At 37.8% G+C, this 22,110-nt stretch overlaps 1 protein-coding gene across 1 annotated transcript in view; it reads right to left on the bottom strand.

Annotated features, from left to right (window-relative positions):
- Positions 1 to 22,110, bottom strand: part of YWHAZ (tyrosine 3-monooxygenase/tryptophan 5-monooxygenase activation protein, zeta) — a 35,141-nt gene that overhangs the window by 11,667 nt on the left and 1,364 nt on the right. The window contains exon 2 of the mRNA XM_010863514.1: positions 20,151 to 20,455. Coding sequence (XP_010861816.1) covers positions 20,151 to 20,444 — 294 coding nt within the window. The 5' untranslated portion in view covers positions 20,445 to 20,455. The remainder of the gene's footprint in view (positions 1 to 20,150; positions 20,456 to 22,110) is intronic.

Raw genomic sequence — 22,110 nt, 5'->3', positions numbered from 1 at the left:
CGCTTACTCTTGGAAGGAAAGTTATGACCAACCTAGATAGCATATTCAAAAGCAGAGACATTACTTTGCCAACAAATGTTCGTCTAGTCAAGGCTATGGTTTTTCCAGTGGTCATGTATGGATGTGAGAGTTGGACTGTGAAGAAGGCTGAGTGCTGAAGAATTGATGCTTTTGAACTGTGGTGTTGGAGAAGACTCTTGAGAGTCCCTTGGACTGCAAGGAGATCCAACCAGGACATCCTAAAGGAGATCAGTCCTGAGTATTTATTGGAAGGACTGATGTTGAAGCTGAAACTCCAATACTTTGGCCACCTCATGCAAAGAACTGACTCATTTGAAAAGACCCTGATGCTGGGAGGGATTGGGGGCAGGAGAAGGGGATGACAGAGGATGAGATAGTTGGATGGCATCACCAACTCCATGGACACGAGTTTGGGTAAACTCCGGGATTTGGTGATGGACAGGGAGGCCTGGCCTGCTGCAGTCCATGGGGTCACAAAGAGTCGGACTTGACTGAGCGACTGAACTGAACGGAACTGGAACCTACAAGTAACAAAAGGCAAAAGTCAGGCTGCTTACTGGCCTAATGATAGACCAAAAGGACCAAGTGTCAACACAGTGGTGAATGTTTCTGATAAAATGCTGACTACAAAAAGCTGAAAAAGCAAACTCATCACTCTGTATCCATTAAATAAACAGAGTTTTTGTGTCACTTATACCTCAGTAAAGCTGTTAAAAATAAAAGCTGAGACAGGGATACATGACAAACTTAAAATCTTTTGATGACATAAAGGTAAAAACCACTAGGATTTAAACAAAAAAAGCAAGAAACACTGGATTAAAGATTAAATTTGGTTAAAAAGGCTAACTGTGAAAGAACAGAACAGTGGTAGACTGACTCCAGAGATGGCCTCCACCATGCTCCTGAGTCAGGGTTAACTTTGTTGATTAACTTTAACCAAACAGTGATAAAGATGACTCCTATTCCAGTTCCAGACCTAACCCATATGAGGACTAGCAGCTTCCCCTATTTCTCTCTCTGAGCCCTAAGCTAGTGTTAAAAAAAAAACAACAACAAACTATCCTGCTAGAGAGCAAGGTCAAGTCAGCTCCAGTCATGAGACATGTTTAGTGAAGCCACACGGGTACTTCAGACCCAGCTCAAGACAGCAATGAACGACTACAGCCAACACCATGTGAAAAACTGTCCAAGAGAATCCGGACAAGCCAGAGTCATGAAAAAGAACTAAAACCACTGTTTCAGTTTTTATCGGTTTGTTATGCAGCAATAGACGATTGAGAAAATAAAAACATCACTTCAGTAATAAATGGCATTTTAACACTTAAATTAAGCACTTTATATGGATTAATTGATCCTTCTATAACCTTACCTCTGAGGCACAAACTACAATTAGCCCCATCTCATAGAAGACAACAAACAGGGCCCAGCAGCGTACGTGCTCAAAACTACAACTAAGTTGTAAAGGTACAACTCCAACGAGGCAATATGACCTGTTCTACATTATTCTGCATTTTCTCTGCCTACTAAGAAGCAGAACATGATTCAGAGATAGTAATTAGAAATCAAAGTTAAGGATGATGTTTTAGCTCTACACCGTGTTGATGAGACCAAATCTTAAAAGTATATTGTTCCTTTAAAAACAGAGACTTCACTGCCAGTCCAGTGGTTAAGACTCCACTCTTCCACTGCAGGGGACAAGGATTTGATCCTTGGTGGGGGAACTAAGATGTCAAACGCCCCACCCCAAAATATCTAGACAGGCTTTGACAAACTGGAGGGTATTCAGGAAAGCAAGCAAGAATGTTGATGAAACTAGAAACAGTCACGAAAACTGAAAAAAATATGACATGAATGGCTCCAGAAGACAAAACTAAATTTAGGCAGAGACAGATTTCTGCTCAGTATGAGAAAACTTATGAAACAAATTTGGAATAGGTCATCTCACTAGACAGCAAGTTCTACTCTTCTTACAGAAACTTTAAAGGAGCAAATGACTATTTTTCAGAGATTCATCAATCAGATGTGGTTTCATTCAACTCTGAGATATGGAAGATATAGAATTCACTGCTGCTGCTGCTGCTAAGTCACTTCAGTCATGTCCAACTCTGTGCGACCCCACAGACAGCAGCCCACCAGGCTCCCCCGTCCCTGGGATTCTCCAGGCAAGAACACTGGGGTGGGTTGCCATTTCCTTCTTCGATGCATGAAAGTGAAAGTGAAGTCGCTCAGTCGTGTCTGACCCTTAGCCTTCCAGACTCCTCCATCCATGGGATTTTCCAAGCAAGAGTACTGGAGTGGGGTGCCATTGCCTTTTAAGTTAACTAGAGGTGATTTAAGTATGTTAATTTATCAGACTGAACAAAGAGAAATCAATGTTCAATTTTCCAGATTTAAAAGCCAGAGGAGAAAAGCATGATGGAAGGGACAAGACCATGATGGGAATAAAAACAAAAGGAAAAGAAAGGAAGTTGCACTTCTTAGAAAGCAGCAGTGACAAAAATTGGAGAACAGAAAACAAAGAGGAAAGAACTAATAGCTATTTTCAAAACATACATAAACCAGAATACCCTGCACTAGGTATACAATACAACCTCCTATGTTTCATTCACGGGTAGTAGTACAATGAAGGTGATGACACCTGGGACACTGTGACAATCTGAATTTAAAAGGAGACACAGCATTATACAAGGAAAGACGCAAACAAGGTGCAACAGTTTCTACTTATAAAACGAAGGTCAGGCTAACTACTAATGTACCTTTCACTTGTAAAATTCTCCATGTAACACAGTACATTGACCTTCTAATCTAAATGTAATTTACAACAGGAAAGGAGTTTCGTGTCAAACACAAACTTTCACATCCTGCACTCACACACTGGACAGGGTACCATGTGAACACACAAGAGACCTCGCTGAAACAGAATCTGATTCAGATTCACAGTAGTTCCTCAAGCACTTAAAAAAAAATCTGTTTTTGATGATAGCTACTGTCTTTTAAAGATAATCATGGTCATTTAAAAAATACCTAAAATCAATTCGCTAAATTAGAGTTAATGCATGTTCTGACTTTATGCAGTAGTCATCTCAATAACGGGATTGGAAGAATAAAACCCACACCTGAAATGTCTCTGTAAATGGTTCATAATCCAAGCTAAATACATGATGTAATTCTGGAGAGGTTGCTGAACCTTAATCTCATCAACAGACAAATTATGTAGGGTTTGAGATTTTAGAGTTAAAAGATTTTTCTTCTTTACAGCATCAAGTACAATTAACTTCTTAGGTTGTAAAAACACAAGATATATGGGGTAAAGTAACGATTTCTGCCTCCAAGTTAAACTACCCAAGGCAGAATATATAAACAATAGTTTCTAATACATGTATTGATCCAAAGAAGGTCAATGCTTTGACTTTGGGAGTGTATTAATACTAAGGAACCTCATAAACTGACAGGTTATCTAGTTCTGACTGCCCTTCTTAAGGTTCAACCTGCCACCACTACAATAAACATTTAATCCTAACTATGGTCAAGTATTTCTAATAAAAGGTTTGTGAAGTAAAAATCCACCTCTATTCTAATGATATACCTCTCTCTCTCACTGTCCTTCAATCTGACTACAGACTGAAATTAAGAGTAAAACATCAACTCTTTAGGAACAATCAAGACTAGAGAATACCCTAAAACACCAAAACTGCAGCTGACCTGGTGGTGGCAAGGCCCTAATTTCTGGGCATCCAAGCATTTCTTGGAGCAACAGTTTGGGGTAATAGAAACAATATGAACTAAAATCAGGCAAACTTATATCCCTGTCTCATCATTAATTTTGAGATCTCAGGCAAGTTAATCTCTCAGAGCCTTAATTTTCTCATCTATAAAAGAATTAAACGAAATTCAATTTTATACAATGATTTATCTTTTAATAAAAAACATACAAATTGATTACAATGAAAATCTACTTCAAAGGGCAGCTGCTGCTGCTGCTGCTAAGTCACTTCAGTCATGTCCGACTCTGTACGACCCCATAGGCGGCAGCCCACCAGGCTCTGCCATCCCTGGGATTCTCCAGTCAAGAACACTGGAGTGGGTTGCCATTTCTCTAAATGAGTATTAATATAAACAGGAAAGCACCCGTCACAGCTCCTGACAGAGTAGGCATACTCTACTCAGATGTAAATTTAAGGCCTGGGGATCTTGACATTCAAAAATCTGCTTTAGTGTGCTCCCTGGTGACTCAGACGGTAAAGCGTCTGCTTACAACACAGGAGACCCGGGTTCAATCCCTGGGGAGGGAAGATCTCCTGGAGAAGGAAATGGCAACCCACTCCAGTATTCTTGGATGGGTTCCCATGGATGGTGGAACCTGGTAGGCTACAATCCATGGGGTCGCAAAGAGTCGGACACGACTGAGCAACTTCACTCTCAATTTTAGTACTCTACTTTGGGTTCAGTCATCAAAAATTTGTTTATCTAGTAAGAGTGGTGAAATAATGCACAAAAAACCCTTTCATTTAAAACACAGGATTAAATTATATCAATGTACAAAAGATAAAGCAAACATTTTCCATTAGTACTTATTCTTTTTACAGCAAACATGTAAAGGGCACGAGCTATGGAAACACTGCTTACTAGCTATGTCAGCTTGACAAAGTTCTGGAATTTCTCTGGGCCTCAGGTTTCTCATCTGTAAGAGATACTGGAAAATAGGTGCGACTTCATGAATCTCCCCTAACAGGACTCCCAGGGTCCACAGATCACTTTTAAGAACTGCTGACTGACTTAAAGCAATCTGAACCATCCACCTTTCAATATACCACGCTCTGAGCGACTGAACTGAACTGAAAGGTATGTTCTCCCTCAAGCTAATTCTCAGCAATACACTAATTTCTGCCAATATCAACAATGGACTAACTACATAATGTTACACTCATAAAACACTACACTGACATTAAAAAGAAGTTGTGTGCCAATTGGAATGAAGCATAAAACATAATCAAAGTGTTGTGTGTGTGGATACAACTTACAGAACAGTTTCTATATGATCCTACTTGTATATATTCTTCAAGGACAGAACTGTTTGCACAGGCACTGTTAAGTTCCCAGAATAAAAAAAAAAGAGAGAGAGAGACTGTTAGAGATTACCTCTGAGGAACTGGGATGATGTAGGGAGAGTTTAATTTTTTAACTTTATATCCTATGCTCTACAACATCCGTTATTCAGAACAATATAAAGTAAATTTTAATTATGATTTTGCACCTTCAACTTTTCATATATCTATTCTCAACCTGCTTACAGGCTCCTTAAAGACACATGTTTTGCACATATTAGGCACTCAAACATCAAATCCCAAGGCCAAATTAACATGCTATTTTAACAGCCTCATTTAAATATAACAGAGGAAACTTAGAACAATCTTGACTATCAAAAGCTCATCATCTTCCCAAACTTCTAAATAGTTTAGGTAAAATGTGATGGAAATTACTGAAGATGATATTGAAGGTTAGATAATTAATATTTTGCTTCAAGAAGAAAAACGTTCTGTTTCTTTAAAGACCTAAAGTCAATAAAGTCAAGTCACTCAGTCATGTTCGACTCTTTACAACCCCACGGACTGTAGCCTATCAGTCTCCTCAGTCCATGGCATTTTCCAGGCAAGAGTACTGGAGTGGGCTGCCATTTCCTTTTCCATTAAAGACCTAGAATTGTTCAAAAATGACAGGTGTCTGGTTGCTGTTCTAAGCACATATATTCAGAAATAGCAGCCAAAGGGCAAGCTAGGCACATCCTATATGCTTTCAGGACCCTTGGATAAGCTCTAGGTTCTATGTAATGACTCTAGAGCGGGCAACTAAGGAAGACAAAACAACAAAAATTCACCAGAGACAGGGTGGGAGAATAGTCTGAGGCAGTAAGGTGAAGTAAATCTGTTTGGAAGTCAGAACACCTAGATTTTGGTAGTAAAACTCTGCCACCAAGAGCAAATAGGAGTTTCAGATAGAAAACCATGATACACCCCCTCATTCAATCTACTGTATTTTATTAACAGCATTCTTTTCAAAACCTTCTTTCCAAATTTCATCCCAGGAAAGTTTCTCTAATGCACTGAACACTTTCCAACCCAACATTCTTCCTTTCTTTATTAAATGAGAATCAGACATTATATTGACTATAATGGGTATTCACTAATTTTTTTGTGTTTACTACAGCTCTGAAGAATGACCATCTGCCATGAAGCACTCATATCACTGGGCTATAGGCTATGATCTGGCTTATCAATTAGAATGAAGTGAAGTGAAGCGAAAGTTGCTCAGCCATGTCTGACTCTTTGTGACCCCATGGACTATACAGTCCATGGAATTCTCCAGGTCAGAATACTGGAGTGGGTAGTCTTTCCCTTCTCCAGGGGAGCTTCCCAACCCAGGGATTGAACCCAGGTCTCCTGCATTGCAGGATTTACCAGCTGAGCCACAAGGGAAGCCTGTAAATTAGAATACATGAAGCCAATTACTGAAAATAAATTTTGAAAGTACAAGTTATAGAGCTGGGATATCTTCCCCTTTCAAAAAAGTAATCCAATTATTATAAAATGACATTAGCACTTTGGCAAACTATATTTAGTTCTATGTGGCTCAGATGGTAAAGAATCTGCCTGCAATGTGGGAGACTCAGGTTCAATCCCTGGGTCAGGAAAATCCCCTGGAGAAGGGAATGGTAACCCACTCCAGTATTCTTGCCTGGAGAATTCCATGGACAGAGGAGCCTGGCGGGCCACAGTCCATGGGGTCACAAAGAATTCGACATGATTGAGGGACTATCAAAAGCATCTGCCTACAATTCGGGAGACCCGGTTCAATCCCTGGGTTGGGAAGATCTCCTGGAGAAGGAAATGGTAACCCACTCCAGTATTCTTGCCTGGAGAATCCCACAGACAGGGGAGCCTGGCAGGCTATATAGTCCATGGGATCCCAGAGTCGGACACAACTGAGCAACTTCACTTTCACTTTTCATTGATTAAAAAAATCATATTTATGGGGCCCGTCTATCTTGAAAAATTTTTAATTGGTACTTTTATACTATAGGATATTTTCAGAAGTCTCACTGCTGTTTAAATTTGAAAATATAATGTCCTGAAAATAATGGTTTGGTAACAAGAACAGCACATGTATCCTAATATGATACACCAAGGAAGGCATAGTGTCATTCCCAGGAATTTTTCCCCAAAATGCACAATCTGAATTTACTCATGAGAAAATCACCAGATGAATCCAAACCGAGGATTAGTTTACCAAAAAAAGAAACCGGCCAGAACTCTTGAAAAAAGTGGCAAATACATAAAAAGGCAAAGACTGGAAAACTGATCCAGATTAAAGAAGAGTAAGGAGACAAGACAAACTGTGATTCTGGACTGAATTCCAGACCAGAATTAGGCAATTACGGTGGTACACTCTGTAAGTGCTATGGGTTACATAAATTTATTTTATCCATTATTTTATTAATTTATTGATTTTGATCATTAAGAGAACCAGGTAAAGGATATATGGGAACATTTGAAATTATTTCAAAATAAAAAGTCAAAATTATAACAAGCTAGAAGAGACCGTTTAATTACCGTATGGGAGAAGAGGGTACTTTCCCTTTTGGTTATTTAATATTACAATTATTATATACAAGTTTTAAAGAGGAAATCTTCCTACTAGGATTCTTTTTCTGGAAGATTATCATTGAGTTCTGCTCTCCAACCTTATACCGTTTTCATGCTCATCTGGGTTTTTCAAATTTCCTTATTGGGCTGTAAAACTTGTGTTTAGGAGATAATACGAAAACTAGTGATGTATTTGTAAATAAAAATATGAGGGGTGGAGACGAGGTTCCCATTTCGTTTCAGACTATATTCCACCTAATTGGTCACACTTTAATTTCCATTAATGTAAATATACATTAAAAAAAAAAAAAATCACCAAGCAAATAGTAAATAGTCCCAGAATTTCAAAGCAAAATAATCAACTTCTAAGAGACATTTATGAACCACAATTTGAAAACAGCTGGGGAAGCATCTCCTTTGACTTGACCTCACTACCTATGTGTACACTGAAAAGACCAAGCCTCCACAACCCATTCCTCTCTTTTAGATTGTACTATCACAGCCCTCTTCCATGAACACAACAAAGAAAAAGAGATCAGGATATAGATATTACACATTTATACCAATCAAGCATAAAAAATGTCGATGGTTAAAAGGTGCCAAGAACTTGAAGCACAAGGCGTTCAAGTGTGATTCCTGTTATTTTCAAGTATAAAACTCTAAAAATGCAGTCTAAAACTAAAGCCATCACATTTAATGAAAATGTTATTCTTCCCAGTTTGCAAGATGGGATTAAACCTTCACTAAAAACACACTTCTAACTTCTCTAATTATCCAACTCATCAAACAATTCAAATACATGAAATTCCAATGAAACAAAAAGTGGTCACTCTCTGCAAATTAAATGCAACTGGATCTCTCCTAGATTAACAAACACACATTCAAGTCAAGCAACTAGACATCTTGTTGTGCTTCAGCATCTTGATCTATGAAAATGAAAAAAACAGGTAGGGCAGATGCTCCTTTAAGCCTAAAATCCACTGATTCAATAAAATTCACCTCCCAATTTATTATTCAATTTAAAAACTCAGAAGCCCCACAAATGTCATTTTAAATATCCTCAATATGAAATTTATTTCAACAGCACAATGTAGAAGGTCAAAATTCTGGTATTGCACAATTCCCTTGTGCACAGAGAATTTCCCCAAACTTTCACTTTGGGGAAAGAGAGTGAAAACAAAGCGGCTATTTTCGTTGAGATAAAAGGCCCATCAATTTGGAAATTATTCTCTTACTCCCTCTTGTGGCTGGATTGCTTTCTTTTCAATTACAACTTCATCAGTTGCTTCCAAAAGTGCTCCACCAAAACTGCTAGAGAATTAGGTGGTGTCAAGAACTGATTTGGGGCTCCCCTGGTAGTTTAGCTGGTAAAGAATGGGCCTGCAATGCAGAATACCGAGGTTTGATCTCTGGGTCAGGAAGATTCCCCTGAAGAAGGGAATGGCTACCCACTCCAGTAATCTTGCCTGGAGAATTCCATGGATAGACCATGCAGTTGCAAAGAGTCAGATATGTTGAAGCAACTAACACAGACAGACAGACACACACACACACTGACGCACGCACACATGAACTGATTACGCTGGTATCTGTACACTTTTTGACTTTCTGTGCAATGTTGGCACAAAGTAAGATTTTAGGTGTTCTATGAATGATAAGGTCACACTGCTATGAATGGGCAGAGTTGCTTAACTTCAAGGATGGAATTATACAGGACTCTGACCAGTCACTTAACTGAATGCATTTTCCATTAGTAAGAACCGGTAAATCTGCACCATATAAGTTTTAGCATATCAACAAGAAATTTGATAATGCCAGATTCAAAATGTACCTCCTAAAAATTAAGATGGTAAAACATACCAAAAAGAACTTACTGAGTATTGATTGGTAACTGCTAAAACGGACACTAGGGGGTTTTCCTTCTCCCCTTCCCCAGAGCCCTTTTCAGAGCTGGCATTAATGTTGACGTGGGCTGAAGTTTCTCACCAGTCAAAGCTCCATTTCCCAGTATTTCCATCACAAAGGATGTTTTATTTAAAAAAAAAAACTCATTTTTTATAGTGTTTTTAAAACTTGCACATGCACGTTGTATATTATGTACAGCTCCCTAGTGGGACCAGATTTTATCAGCCACTTTTAAAATAGAAGGCTGAAGACCAGTTCTTCTGAATTTGACCAACACAGCACTTTCCCCTCTGGGTTGCTGAGATTTTTTATGAACAGAGGCTTTTTTCCCGGTTAGTATTATTTTTTAATTTTACTTTTTAACGTTTGTTGGTTTCTGCCGTAGGGCAACGTCAATCAGCCATAACCATACATATATCCCCTCCCTGGTGGGCCTCCCTCCCCTCCCCCATCCCACCCCCTAGGTCATCAGAGTGCAGGCTGGGCTCCCCGTGTTAATACAGCAACATCCCACTATCGGATAGTGTTGAGTAGAGACTTTTTATATTTATGTTTTTCTTTATAGCACACAGCTTATAAAATAGCAGGTAATCAATAAATATTAAACTTATTAACTTTCTCTTAAATTTAATATCCAATAAACAAAGCCTCAATGCAGTGATAACAAAGAAGCACAAAAGTGCTATCAGAGAAGGTAAGCAGTATTATTTGCTATTTAATATCAACACAGAGATGTATTAACTCTACATAAAATACCCTACAGGTAGATGCTATTATCATTTCCATTTTGAATATGTGGAAACAAGAGTCACAGATATGAAACACTTGCCCAAAGTCATAAAAAATGAATTAAAGAAAATTCAAACCACCAAGGTCTATGTAGACTGTGCTAGACTATGTCACCCTTTTAAAGTGAAGCAGCAGTTTACATTTTTAGAAATGTTACACAAGATTATTCTTCAAGTCTTATCCTTATGATCCAATTAAGTTTGATGATAATGCTGTCTCATCAGGTGGAAACTATCAAAGAGGAAACTGAAAGGAAAGGTCATTACAAGAGCATGATTCTTCTAATGTCATAAACATCTATTCTAAACACAACAGAAAAATACTCATCAAATTATTGACTTGAGAACTTCCCTGTTCTAAGTAAACTACAACTTACCTACATAAATCAATGTCCTCAACTGTCCATTTCCCAGAATAACATTTTGAAGGTAATGTGTTTTGAGTAGGATATTTACCAAGTGCCCCCGGGTTCAATGTAGTTCAAGTATTCCTTTGAAATTCTGGGCAACGATTTTTAATGTGTTTTAAGAAGCAAAAATAATTATGATCTGACAATTCACAAGTCTTGAATCAACAAGAGAAGCAGGTCTATCTCAGAAACACACTTATATTTAATCACCTGGATGAGAAACATTCAACTCACCACTGGGTTCCTTGGTAATACTGTTAATTTGAAAGAACTCCTAGATCCCCCAACTTGTTTGCAAGACAGAAGTTAACTTCCACTAAAACATTTCTAACTTCTCTAATGTTGTCCAACTCGTTAAGCCAATTCAAGTCAGTCAAATCCCTATACTACAAAAATTGGGCATTCCTGGGGCTCCTGGTTTTAAAAGAATGAACATGCATATAAGTCAACCATTCAGACAAAGTCTTAGCTTGACTTATTTAACTCTATAAATTGACATTTGGACTATCTTTATGTTCTTTCTTTGTCATCTGTTATAACCATATTTTTATTTGGAGGAGAACAGAAGAAAGCTCACAAATTCTGTTGCAAGAAACTAAGAAAAAGATTATATGGTAAACTCTTTTACTAATCTATTCCAATAAAAACAAATGTGAACGTGTCATCAACAGAACCACACTGCTAACATGTCAACTATATTCATCCATGCTCTGCTGTCCCCAAGACCCATACTATAGCAAACGAATGTCAACAGAATAAAATTAGTGAAATCTGCCAAGATATAAAACTATTTTATAGCACACTACTACTTATGTGATATGTTAACAGAAAATGCAAAACTGTCATCAATGACAAATTGCAATTGTATAGCAATTTTTACAGATACAAGTTTTTCGTTATTACAGGGAAATGCTCACTAGAGAATAAAATGGAGAACGACCTGTTGCAAAGAAACGTACTTAGTACAATGGTAACTGATAAGAATGTGGTGGCTAAACATGCCATTTTTCCCAAGCCAAATTCAAACTTGTGCCATCTAAATATTAAGCATATCATATTCCTGCAGTGTGTTTTACAAATTAAATACAAATGTCAATGGTCCTGCTTTTAAGGGGAATAAAGGAATAGAGCCAATCCTAAACTCAAAAACAACTTAGACATCAAGATTAAAGAGTTATTTGGTGCAAAAGTAGTTGCAGCTTTGCATTGTTGGAACTTTGGTACTGAATACATTCTTAAAGTAAATGTGGTTATTTTATACATTATATTCATGCGCATTTCTTGCTTTATGTTTTTTTTTTTTTGCTAATGACATTACTTTCTATTTTAGACTACTGAAATGTTAGACAAAAAGCAAATTACAGCGATTTTTAAATTCAAGTTCAAAATGGGTGGTAAAGGAGCAGAGACAACTGACAACAATGCATTTGGCCCAGAAACTGCTAACAAAGGTACAGTGCACCGGCGGGTCAAGCAATTTTACACAGGAGGTGAAAGCCGTGAAGATGAGGAGGGTAATGGCCAGTCATTGAAGCTGATCCCCTTACAACTGCATAGGAAGTTGCTCAAGAACTCAACATCCACCATCCTACAGTCGTTCGAGATTTGAAGCAAACTGGAAAGGTGAAAAAGCTCAGTAAGTGGGTGCCTCATGAGCTGACCGAAAATCAAAAAGTTGTCGTTTTGAAGTGTTGTCTTCTCTTATTCTAAATGAATCATTTTTTCATCTGATAGTGACGTGCAACAAAAAGTAGATTTTATGACAACCAATGACAACTAGATCAGTGGCTAGACTGAGAAAAAGCTCCAAAGCACCTCCCAAAGACAAATTTGCACCAAAAAAGGTTATGGTCATTGTTTGGTGGTCTGCTGCTGGTGTGATACACTACAGCTCTCTGAATCCCAGCAAGACCATCATATCTGAGAAGTCTGCTCAGGAATCAATGAGATGCATCAAAAACTGCCACGCCTGCAGCCGGCACTGATCAATAGAATGGGCCCAATTCTTCTCCACAGTAACACCCGACCGACCCAATGTCGCACAACCAACACTTTAAAGGTTGAATAAATTGGGCTATGACTACTACGTTTTGCCTCGTCCACCATATTCACCTGAACTCTCACCAACTATCATTTCTTCAAAGCATCTTGACAACTTTTTGCAGGAGAAACATTTCCACAACCAGTAGGAGGCAGAAAAAGCTTTCCAAGAGTTCATCGAATAATGAAGCAGATTTTTAAGCTATAGGAATAAACAAAAACTTTCCTCTGTTGGCAGAAATGTGTTGGTTGTAATGGTTCCTATTTTGATTAATAAAGATGTGTTTGAACCTAGTTATAGTTATCAGGCCACAAAGATGGAATTTGGCAATGGCTTGTATCAGGGACAAGAAGACCAAACAAGAGCCAAAGGCACAGAAGGAATTCTTTTTGTTTTATAAAAAGATAAGAGAAAGAGCTATCTGTATGCAGCACAGAACTGGGAAAAGAACAGTAAAGGTAAGTTCAAGTGAATGACCACCACTAGCAATATAAAGTTTATAACTTAGCTTCTGTCCATTAAAATTAGGTCAAGTTTATTCTTACAACATCACTTTCTTGCCAATATGCATATGAGTGGGAGAGTAAAGGATAGAATTACTAGTAAAATGGGAGTGGCAAATAATCCTGGGTACTACCCACAGGAAATGTATCATACAAATGAGTATCAACATGAATGTAAAGAGTTGAGAACCAACTCTTTACAATGATGCAGCCAGCACAGCAATTAACTTGCAATTAGAAAAAGAACTCAAAGGTGAGTCCAAGATGTCATTGTTAAAAGTCTAGAAAATGTGCTAAAAATTAAGAGGTTAGAAAGAATAGGTAGTTTCAAAAGGAAGAGGAGCTCCTGACTGCAGCACACTGACATTGACAGCAGAGGTTCAGTGCTCAAGAATCTATCTTCCAATGCAGGGCAAGTTGGTTTGATACCTGGTCAGGGAACTAAATGCCCACGTGTCAACAGACAACTAAGCTCCACACTCTAAAGCCCACACACCACTGCTGGAAAGGAGCCCATGTGCCCCAACGACATATCCTGCACACTGCAACAAAGATCCTACATGACACAACTAAGACCTGAGGCAACCCAGTAAATACACACCAAAAAAGAGAAGGAAAAAAAACCTCCCTGAAGAGCAGTGTTTATACTCAATGCAAAACCGCAATAAAGAGAGATGGAAATCAGGATGAAATCACAATAGGGATTATCTCAGGAATTAAAATTCTAAGGCCTATTAGCATTTCAGTGGACTACATTAAGTTTTTCTGAGCTTAACTGACATCAGAACACCCATAATTTTGACTTCCTCTTGCAATGCAGAAGATACCGGTTCAATCCTTGGGTTGGGAAGATCCACTTGAGGAGGAAATGGCAAACCACTCCAGTATTCTTGCCTGAGAAATCCAACAGACAAAGGAGCCTGGCGGGCTGTACAGTCCATGGGTCGCAAAACAGTCGGACACAACTGAGAGACTAGTCAACAGCAAATTGTATTTATGGGGGGGGTGGGGGGAACCCTATGTCTTTCCAAAGTTAAAGCCCCACTTCCAAAAAACCCAAAGTTAATACTTAAATGATTATAGCTATGATGGAGGGCACTGAAAATCTGCTTCTGATGTTAGTAGGGGAAACTTAGCTCTGATTTTCTTTATAAAAGCACAACTATTTTTGCATGTCTTGGAAGAGGTAAAATCTGGCATCACTTCCTTTGGGTAAAGTTTTTGCAAGGCCATTAAGTCCCACATTCATTGATTTATAACATAATTGACCCCTTCATGCTTTAACCAGCACCCTCTCTCTCTTCCTAATCTCATCTCTTGCAAAATTACTGCAAAGGCTTTTGAATAAAGCAACTGTTTCCACCTAATGCACTGACAGAATGAACCATCACTTAATTTGCTGGATTAACCAAACCTCACTTAACAGACTGGCTTTATGCCAGGCCTTTTTCATTCCTAGGCAAACACCAATAATGCCCATGTCGTTTTATCTTTGGGCTAAATATTCACATACATTTTTCAGCTACTCTCTGAAACCCCCTTTAGTTTCTATCAGCATTTATACCATTACTGAGCCCTGTATTTGTTCCCCAAGCTACGCCATTATACTTGGATATAATTACTTAAAATGCTATGCTATTTTTGTTATCAAATTTAAGTATGAAAAGAAGCATTTCTAATGCAATTACAATGAATGTTTTGAAATGACTATTTTTAAAGGAGACACACACATGTATCACTTGGGTTATCCAAACAATTGAAAGATTAGAAAAATTCTGATTATTTTCTTTTAGCTTTTAAGTTCTTACTCTACTATGTAAACTCAAATTACATTTTATAAAGGTTGCGTTTCTTTTAGGGGTGGCTAGTAAGTTATTTTCAAACCGTAGGTCTACGCACATTCAAAGAAAAGGTCTTAGCTCCGCACTAGAAATGCGCAAATGAACACACACATTTGTTTTAACTGAAAATGTTTAGAACAAGTAGGAACACATTTGAACTACTTTTCAATTAAGCAACTAACTAGGATCTTCTACTGTACCACTACTGACAGATGTTATCGTAAGATTTTTTTACTCATAAAGCTGGGCATTTAATTTTTGGCCACACCCTGCAAAACATGTGGGATCTTAGTTCCCCAACAAGGATGTGAACCTTCACCCCCTGCATTTGAAGTGCGGAGTCTTAACCATTGGACCACCAGAGAAGTCCCCAAATCGGGTGTTCTTAGAAGAAAAACTGAAAAGCAAAATTACTCTTGGTAAACTATAAAGACACTCTAGGTATCTTATTTCCCGACCTCTCTAATTCAAACGCCTCTGCTGGGGCCGAATACCATTTCTTCCTCTTTCTTGGGCAATATCAGAAGAGTCAAAGAGTTCTTAAGTGTACATGTTCTCCTCTACTTTTAAGATGTTTCTTAATTTTCTTTTTGAATTTCAATTTTCAATTCTGTAATCTATTCCTTAGTTCACTTTTAACTATCTTCACAGCTCATCTAATCACTAAACTTCTCCAAGTCATCTGTATCTCTTTCTAGAACAGGCAGGAAAGACTTCATTATTATATTAAGTATTGCTAGGCTGAAAAAGGATAGGTAACCTGTTGCTCTTGACCAAGCTGTTATTCTTCCCCTTCCCACCAAATAGTAAACACCTGTCTTTCCAATGTTTCTTTCCTTTACATTTCATACACCTCAGACTTTCCAAATATACAAACTACCTCACCAGGTACAACAGTTAACTGTTACCAAGAAAACTCTTAAAAAGACTGCTGAATTTTATTACCAAAAGACTGTCCAATGTCCTTCTTCCTGGAAGGGATTGCTGCTATCTCCTATGTCATGTAAGGTCTGTGTACTTTGAAACATACCAAAAACAGTTATTTGACAAAAACATGTAAATATACAGTCAAGAAAATGAATATAACACTGCACAATTCTTTTGAGAAGCCCTTATTCCAATAAATGAATTGTCTAGTGATTTTCAACTTAAAACACTTATATAGCAGTTTTTAAAGCCCAAGGCACTTCCCAGCTTGCTCCTGCTTAATGGCAGTTCTATGGAGATAAAAACCAGTGCCCAGCAACAACACCTTAAAAATGTAGAGAAGCATAATAAAATGGAACTCAGACAAGTTAACTGAATCACACAACAAATATTGTTGCCAACTGTTATAAATGACAGACTCACGATTTTACTAATTCATGTCCTAATAAGGAAGCCATTCTTTAACTTATTCCAGTGGCTTTCAATTCTTAAAATGAAACCTTTGAAAACTTGCTGGCCAGTATGGGCCTCTGTCCTTGAAAGACAAAGAATTTTTAAGGTTTCTGGGATCTTTTAAATTTCATTCTTAGATTCCCAAGTTAAAGAGACCTCTATTAACTTATAGGCAGGTTTGTACTACTCTCACTGCTTTAATGCAGGAGACCCGGGTTCAATCCCTGGGTCCGGAAGATCCCCTGGAGAAGTAAATGGCAACCCACTCCAGTACTCTTGCCTGGAGAATCCTATGGAGGGAGGAGCCTGGTAGGCTACAGTCCATGGGGTCACAAAGAGTCAGACACGACTGAGCGACTTCACTTTCACTGCTTTAAAGAGAAGCCCCAAACTGAGATAAATGGGGCACTAAGAGCTCTCTCTGATTTTCTCCACAGCAGTCCTATGGGGTAGGTATTATTCCCATTTAACTGAGCTCAGTTTTCTCTGATGACTAATATCTTCAGGTCACCCAGCCATTTAAAGGTAACACTAGTTACGACTCAAAACTTGCTCTTTTTAGGCCGTTATATTATTGAGTTTGAATTAGGTACAACCTAGTATGCATATGCTTATTTCATTTTACATTTCATCATCTTCAAAATAAAACTACCTAATTTTTGGCTTCTTGTGACTTTAGGCAGAAGAGGTATCAACCCCTTCCCCCACTGACACAAGAACATTTGGTCTAAGATCTGCTAGAAAAGGCTGACTGCATTAGTTCACATACTGTAATTTCAAATTTAACAACACAAAGAAGAGAACCATAATTTCGCATAAAGAGAAGTTCATGTTGTGAAGAATAAGGGGCCGGTGACCATGTTCTTCAGTAATGCTCTAAAACTTCTGTACAAAGTAACACAGTCCCTGCTCTTTCACTGCTTAGTAAATAGTATAAATTAAACAAACACTTGATAAGTACATGTAACTAGAATGGCAATAACCTAATAAGAGTAAAGAGCTCTTCAGAGAAACTTTGAACCATGGAGGTTAGTTCCTACTAATAGGAAGACAAAGAATATTTTTTTAGGCAGTATAGAACAATGAAGTCTGGTTCATCAATGATGCTATCAGCCAATAATATCAATTCTGAAAAGCAATTATCTGCTTATTTTTCTCAAATTAAAAGTCAAAGAAAAAACTAGAGCAATAAAAATTACAACTGGTTACGTTTTTATTATATAAGATATTGAGATATAATTGGGCACACGTTCACTAATTATCAAGCAAATCAGGTCAAATCCTTTTTTTCTCTAGGAGAAGTAACAGTTCTGCTAGACTTTATTCTTCCATTTTACTTAAAAGGAGAAAAGGAATTTTATGCAAGATGTTTCCCGAGTCAACAGGACCTGTTTGAAGAAAGATGATCGGGAAAAGAAGCCTGCCTGTAAAGAATCACAGTATCTGTAAATATCCAAGTTTCCCCAAGTTGAAACAGAAAAGGCCTTGGAAAATTAGCCGTACTGCTGACCTAGTTCCACCTCTTTTTCAAAAGAACCCAAAAGCTCATTTACTTAACAAATAATTTGAGTATCTACTATATATTAGGAGGGATGAGCCATGCAAAGATCACTAATGGAGCTTCACTTCTGAAAAGACTAAGGCTGGAAGAAAAGCTTTAGAATTCTCTGAGCCTTTTATATAGTAAAACAATTAAACTTTCATTTATCTATACTTTCAAAGTGGAAATTTCATTTATACTTTCGAACTGGAAATTTCATTTAGACTTGATGCGAAGCCAGTGTGCTATTCTGCAGGAGAACAACATAGTGATCAGCAACCAGTATCAAACTCCCTTAATAATCATTTCAACAGGAAAAGCTATTCAGAGATTAATCCAGATATTCTCACCCACTGATCCAATGCAGTATTTTTTTTCCTTGATAAGGAAAGTAATGCTAAAACTGCTACAGTCTTTTCCTAGGAAAAGTCTCACAATGACGGGAGCTTTTATACTTTTTGTGTGGAAAACATGCAAATACCTACCTGGAATTGCAAATAAGCTGTTAGTATAGGATGAATGTTACCACATCCCCTTTTATTCCTAAAACTGACTTTTGTCTTAAGGGAAATAATAAAACTCTTAATTATTTAATCTATCAGGTATAATAACTGGGGGAAAAACATTAGAGTGAACAAAATTTAATAACACACTCAGGTTCTTACCAGTAAACAGAGCAAGGAAGGTGGGGAAAAGTCCAATAGTATTTTTTTTATTATAGGGAAACATGGTATTTTCAAATTTTAAATATTCTTATTACATTAGCAAAGCATAAGATAAGCATTTGTCATTGAGTCTCGATAAAAGCATAGAACTCCCTTCTCATTTTAGAAATGAATGATAGCTATCAATGTAAAGATTTCAAGTAAGCAATCAAAAACTACCCACAAAATAGATACCACACGAGAAGACTGTAGCCCACATAAAGATAGAAAACGTTATTCTTCTTTAAAAAGACAGTTTAAAGTAAACTATCATTTGAGAAAAACACTCTTAATTTAGGAACTGAAGCTATTCCATCAGCGTTAGACTACTGTAAAGGAATCATAATACCATTACAATTTTAACAAAAACTCCAAACCCCCATCAGAAATAATTCTATATTGCTTGTTATAGTACTTCTTCCATGAACAAGATTCAAATAGTAAGAAGTACAGCTGCATTTTCAGAGGAAATGGGATTCAGCCTCTGTATACCAGAGCCCTGTCAAACAGAGACCCATGTGTATCTAAGAGTACCCATCTGCAATGTAAGAGTAATCATTTAGTTAAACCCATTTTAAATATTAACTCCCAGTTCATTAAAAAATCAAAGTGTTAGTGTACACAGGTTGTTATATGCTAAACGGTTGCACTATCCACCAACTTATTCTTATATTTCAACTTTTCTGGCACAGAAAGTCGCCATTTGTAAGAAAATTTTAAAATTAACCAAAATGTAATGTTCAAGTCTTTTAAGCTATTTAGAGAAGCAGTGCTTCAATGGAGTAGACACTGAATTCTTAAAATGCTTCTTGACTGAACCTGGAAAATCAAGCTTTGAGTTTTTCATAATCTTTTAATGTGGTTGTCATCATTCAAAGTTGACTTCCAACACTTAAATGCAGAAAGGCAAAAACAACTGTTAAGCCAGTTTTCTGCATGGCTGACATTATATTAACATTTCAGTGGTTAACCAGGGAAGGCTACTAGGTCTACAATGTCTACTACATCTTACATAAAGCAAGATAGGTAAAATTTCTGCATCTATATACTTTTAAGAAAATCAGTTCTAGAACTACTACAAATATTCTAACCACAACTGAAATGATAATTCGATTACTTTACCTTTTCAATTAGAACAAAATATACTACCAATCTCTCTGAGCTGACTGATAATCACCACAGAATTCATTTAATACAAATCTAACCACAATTGTTCTAACATTTTAGTAACGACACTCTGAAAGACTTGGAAATCTACAACACCCCACTTTTAAAAGGAAAAGAGAAACCAAATAAAGAAAAAGTTGAGAGTAATGGAACTGATAATCATTACAGAAACCCTGTATTACAATGATACTAGACTGAATGGTTTCTCACCAGTACATCATTGCAGATATCTCTTAGCTCGGTCTCTATTTTCTCTCTGTATTCTCGAGCCATCTGCTGTTTTTTCTCAGCACCTTCCGTCTTTTGCTCAATACTGGAGACGACCCTCCAAGATGACCTACGGGCTCCTACAACATTTTTATAAGCAACTGAGAGAAGATTCCTCTCCTCATTGGATAATTCAGCTCCTTGCTCAGTTACAGACTTCATGCAGGCTGCCATGTCATCATATCGCTCAGCCTGCTCGGCCAGTTTGGCCTTCTGTACCAGCTCGTTTTTATCCATGACTGGATGTTCTGCAGGGGAAAAAAAGTAGCATTTAGATATTTTTTCCAGTAAAACAGACTAAAAATCACAGCCTTTGTAAACATGTTAACACTTCAAACTTAATTACCGATGGAAGATTCTCTACATGTGGAATTCAATGGAACTTCACAAAAGGATGCTCAGGGGGGGAAAAAACGTGGCATACTCAGCGTGCATAGTGTACATTTAAAGCCATTAAAATCGGTTTAGCAAAACTAAAATTACATTATCTCATCTTTGTCCACACGATCCTTAATTTCACATAAAGTTGAAGCACACTTGACTAAAAAGGCTGCCTTAAAAACCAATCCTTATGTTACTTGGTCAAAATCTCAACTCTAGTTTCAAATATCACTGGGTAATCAAAAATTAAGCAGCTTTTTTTTAGTGAAAACACCACCTATGAATACTACTACCATACTTTCAGAATCACGATTCCTGTCAGTTTAATGTAATTCATGTCCTATTACTGTATCTGCTCTTGTCAAGTGTTTAAATTTTAGCTGATAACACTCCCACCCCAAGTCCACGGATCTTTGCAACAGCTGATCACCATGCCAATTTCCTGGGAGAAATGACCGTATTGCTTATTTTAATACTGTGACTGTAAAACCACCACCAAGGATCAATAACTAACCCTAAGGCTTCATTCATCTGTACCTTGTTATATGCACATGGCCTTAAAAAAAAAAAAATCCGTGAGTCCCGGAACTTCGATTCTTACTATATGTAAGCACTAAAATGTAGATAGTAAATGCTTCCCAGTATGATCAGTGTTTCTGATGTCATTGTTCAGTTTAAATGCAGACTTAACGCGCCTTGTTTCTAGTAGTCAAAAATTAATTACATACATTATCACTCAAGCTGCCCTTATCAAGACTTCCTAATTCTTTCTCATTTTAAAGCTCTGGGCTTTTCAATCTTCCCCTTATGCTGTTCCTTAAGACATCCTTTTGAAAGATCCTAAAGCAGCACATAAAGATACTACCCCCTACAGTGGTCCCAAAGGGTACATGACTTACGATGAACAGAGGAGTCACTGTCACTCACTATGGGAACTGACTCCCTTTCTTTACCTTCCCAGGGAAATCCCACAAAACATTTCTTTGTAAAAAACCAAATCGGAACTAATCCTTTGTATTTAAACAAGTAACTAGCTAGCCTGAATAGGAAGTATACTGTTTTCAACGTCAAACCCCAAATCTATTATCGCATAACCTACCCCTTTCTTGCAATTACCAATTCTCCCCCCTAAAAATTAAAAAATGCTCTCAGGCTAATGCTACTTCTAAAGAAAATTATCTACAACCAGTACAAAGGTTCCTCTCCCAAACCCCTCGGTAACGAGGGGAAGTGGACTAGTTTTCTCAAAGAATAAGCAGTGCTCCCAGGACTCGCCGCACCCATTTAACCCTTCACCGGCGGAAGACTTCGAGGTGGGTGAAACGACAACGGGCCGTCTGTGACTTTAAAGGGCAAACCCTACCGTCGGCGCCAGCCGCAACCCCCCTCCTTGGCTCCGCCCAGGCTGGTGCCTCCGCGCGAGTCCCCGCGTCTCCCTCTTTGTCATGGCGGATCTGTGTCAAGGAGCCCAGCCTACTGCCTAGTGTTAATTCCCCCACCGGGGCCCGGGCTGGGGGTATGC

The sequence above is a fragment of the Bison bison genome, unplaced genomic scaffold, assembly GCF_000754665.1.
Source record: "Bison bison bison isolate TAMUID 2011002044 unplaced genomic scaffold, Bison_UMD1.0 scf7180017864491, whole genome shotgun sequence".
Lineage (NCBI taxonomy): Eukaryota > Metazoa > Chordata > Mammalia > Artiodactyla > Bovidae > Bison > Bison bison.
The sequence above is the reverse complement of the archived record's forward strand: the minus strand, read 5'-3'. Positions and strand labels throughout refer to the sequence as shown.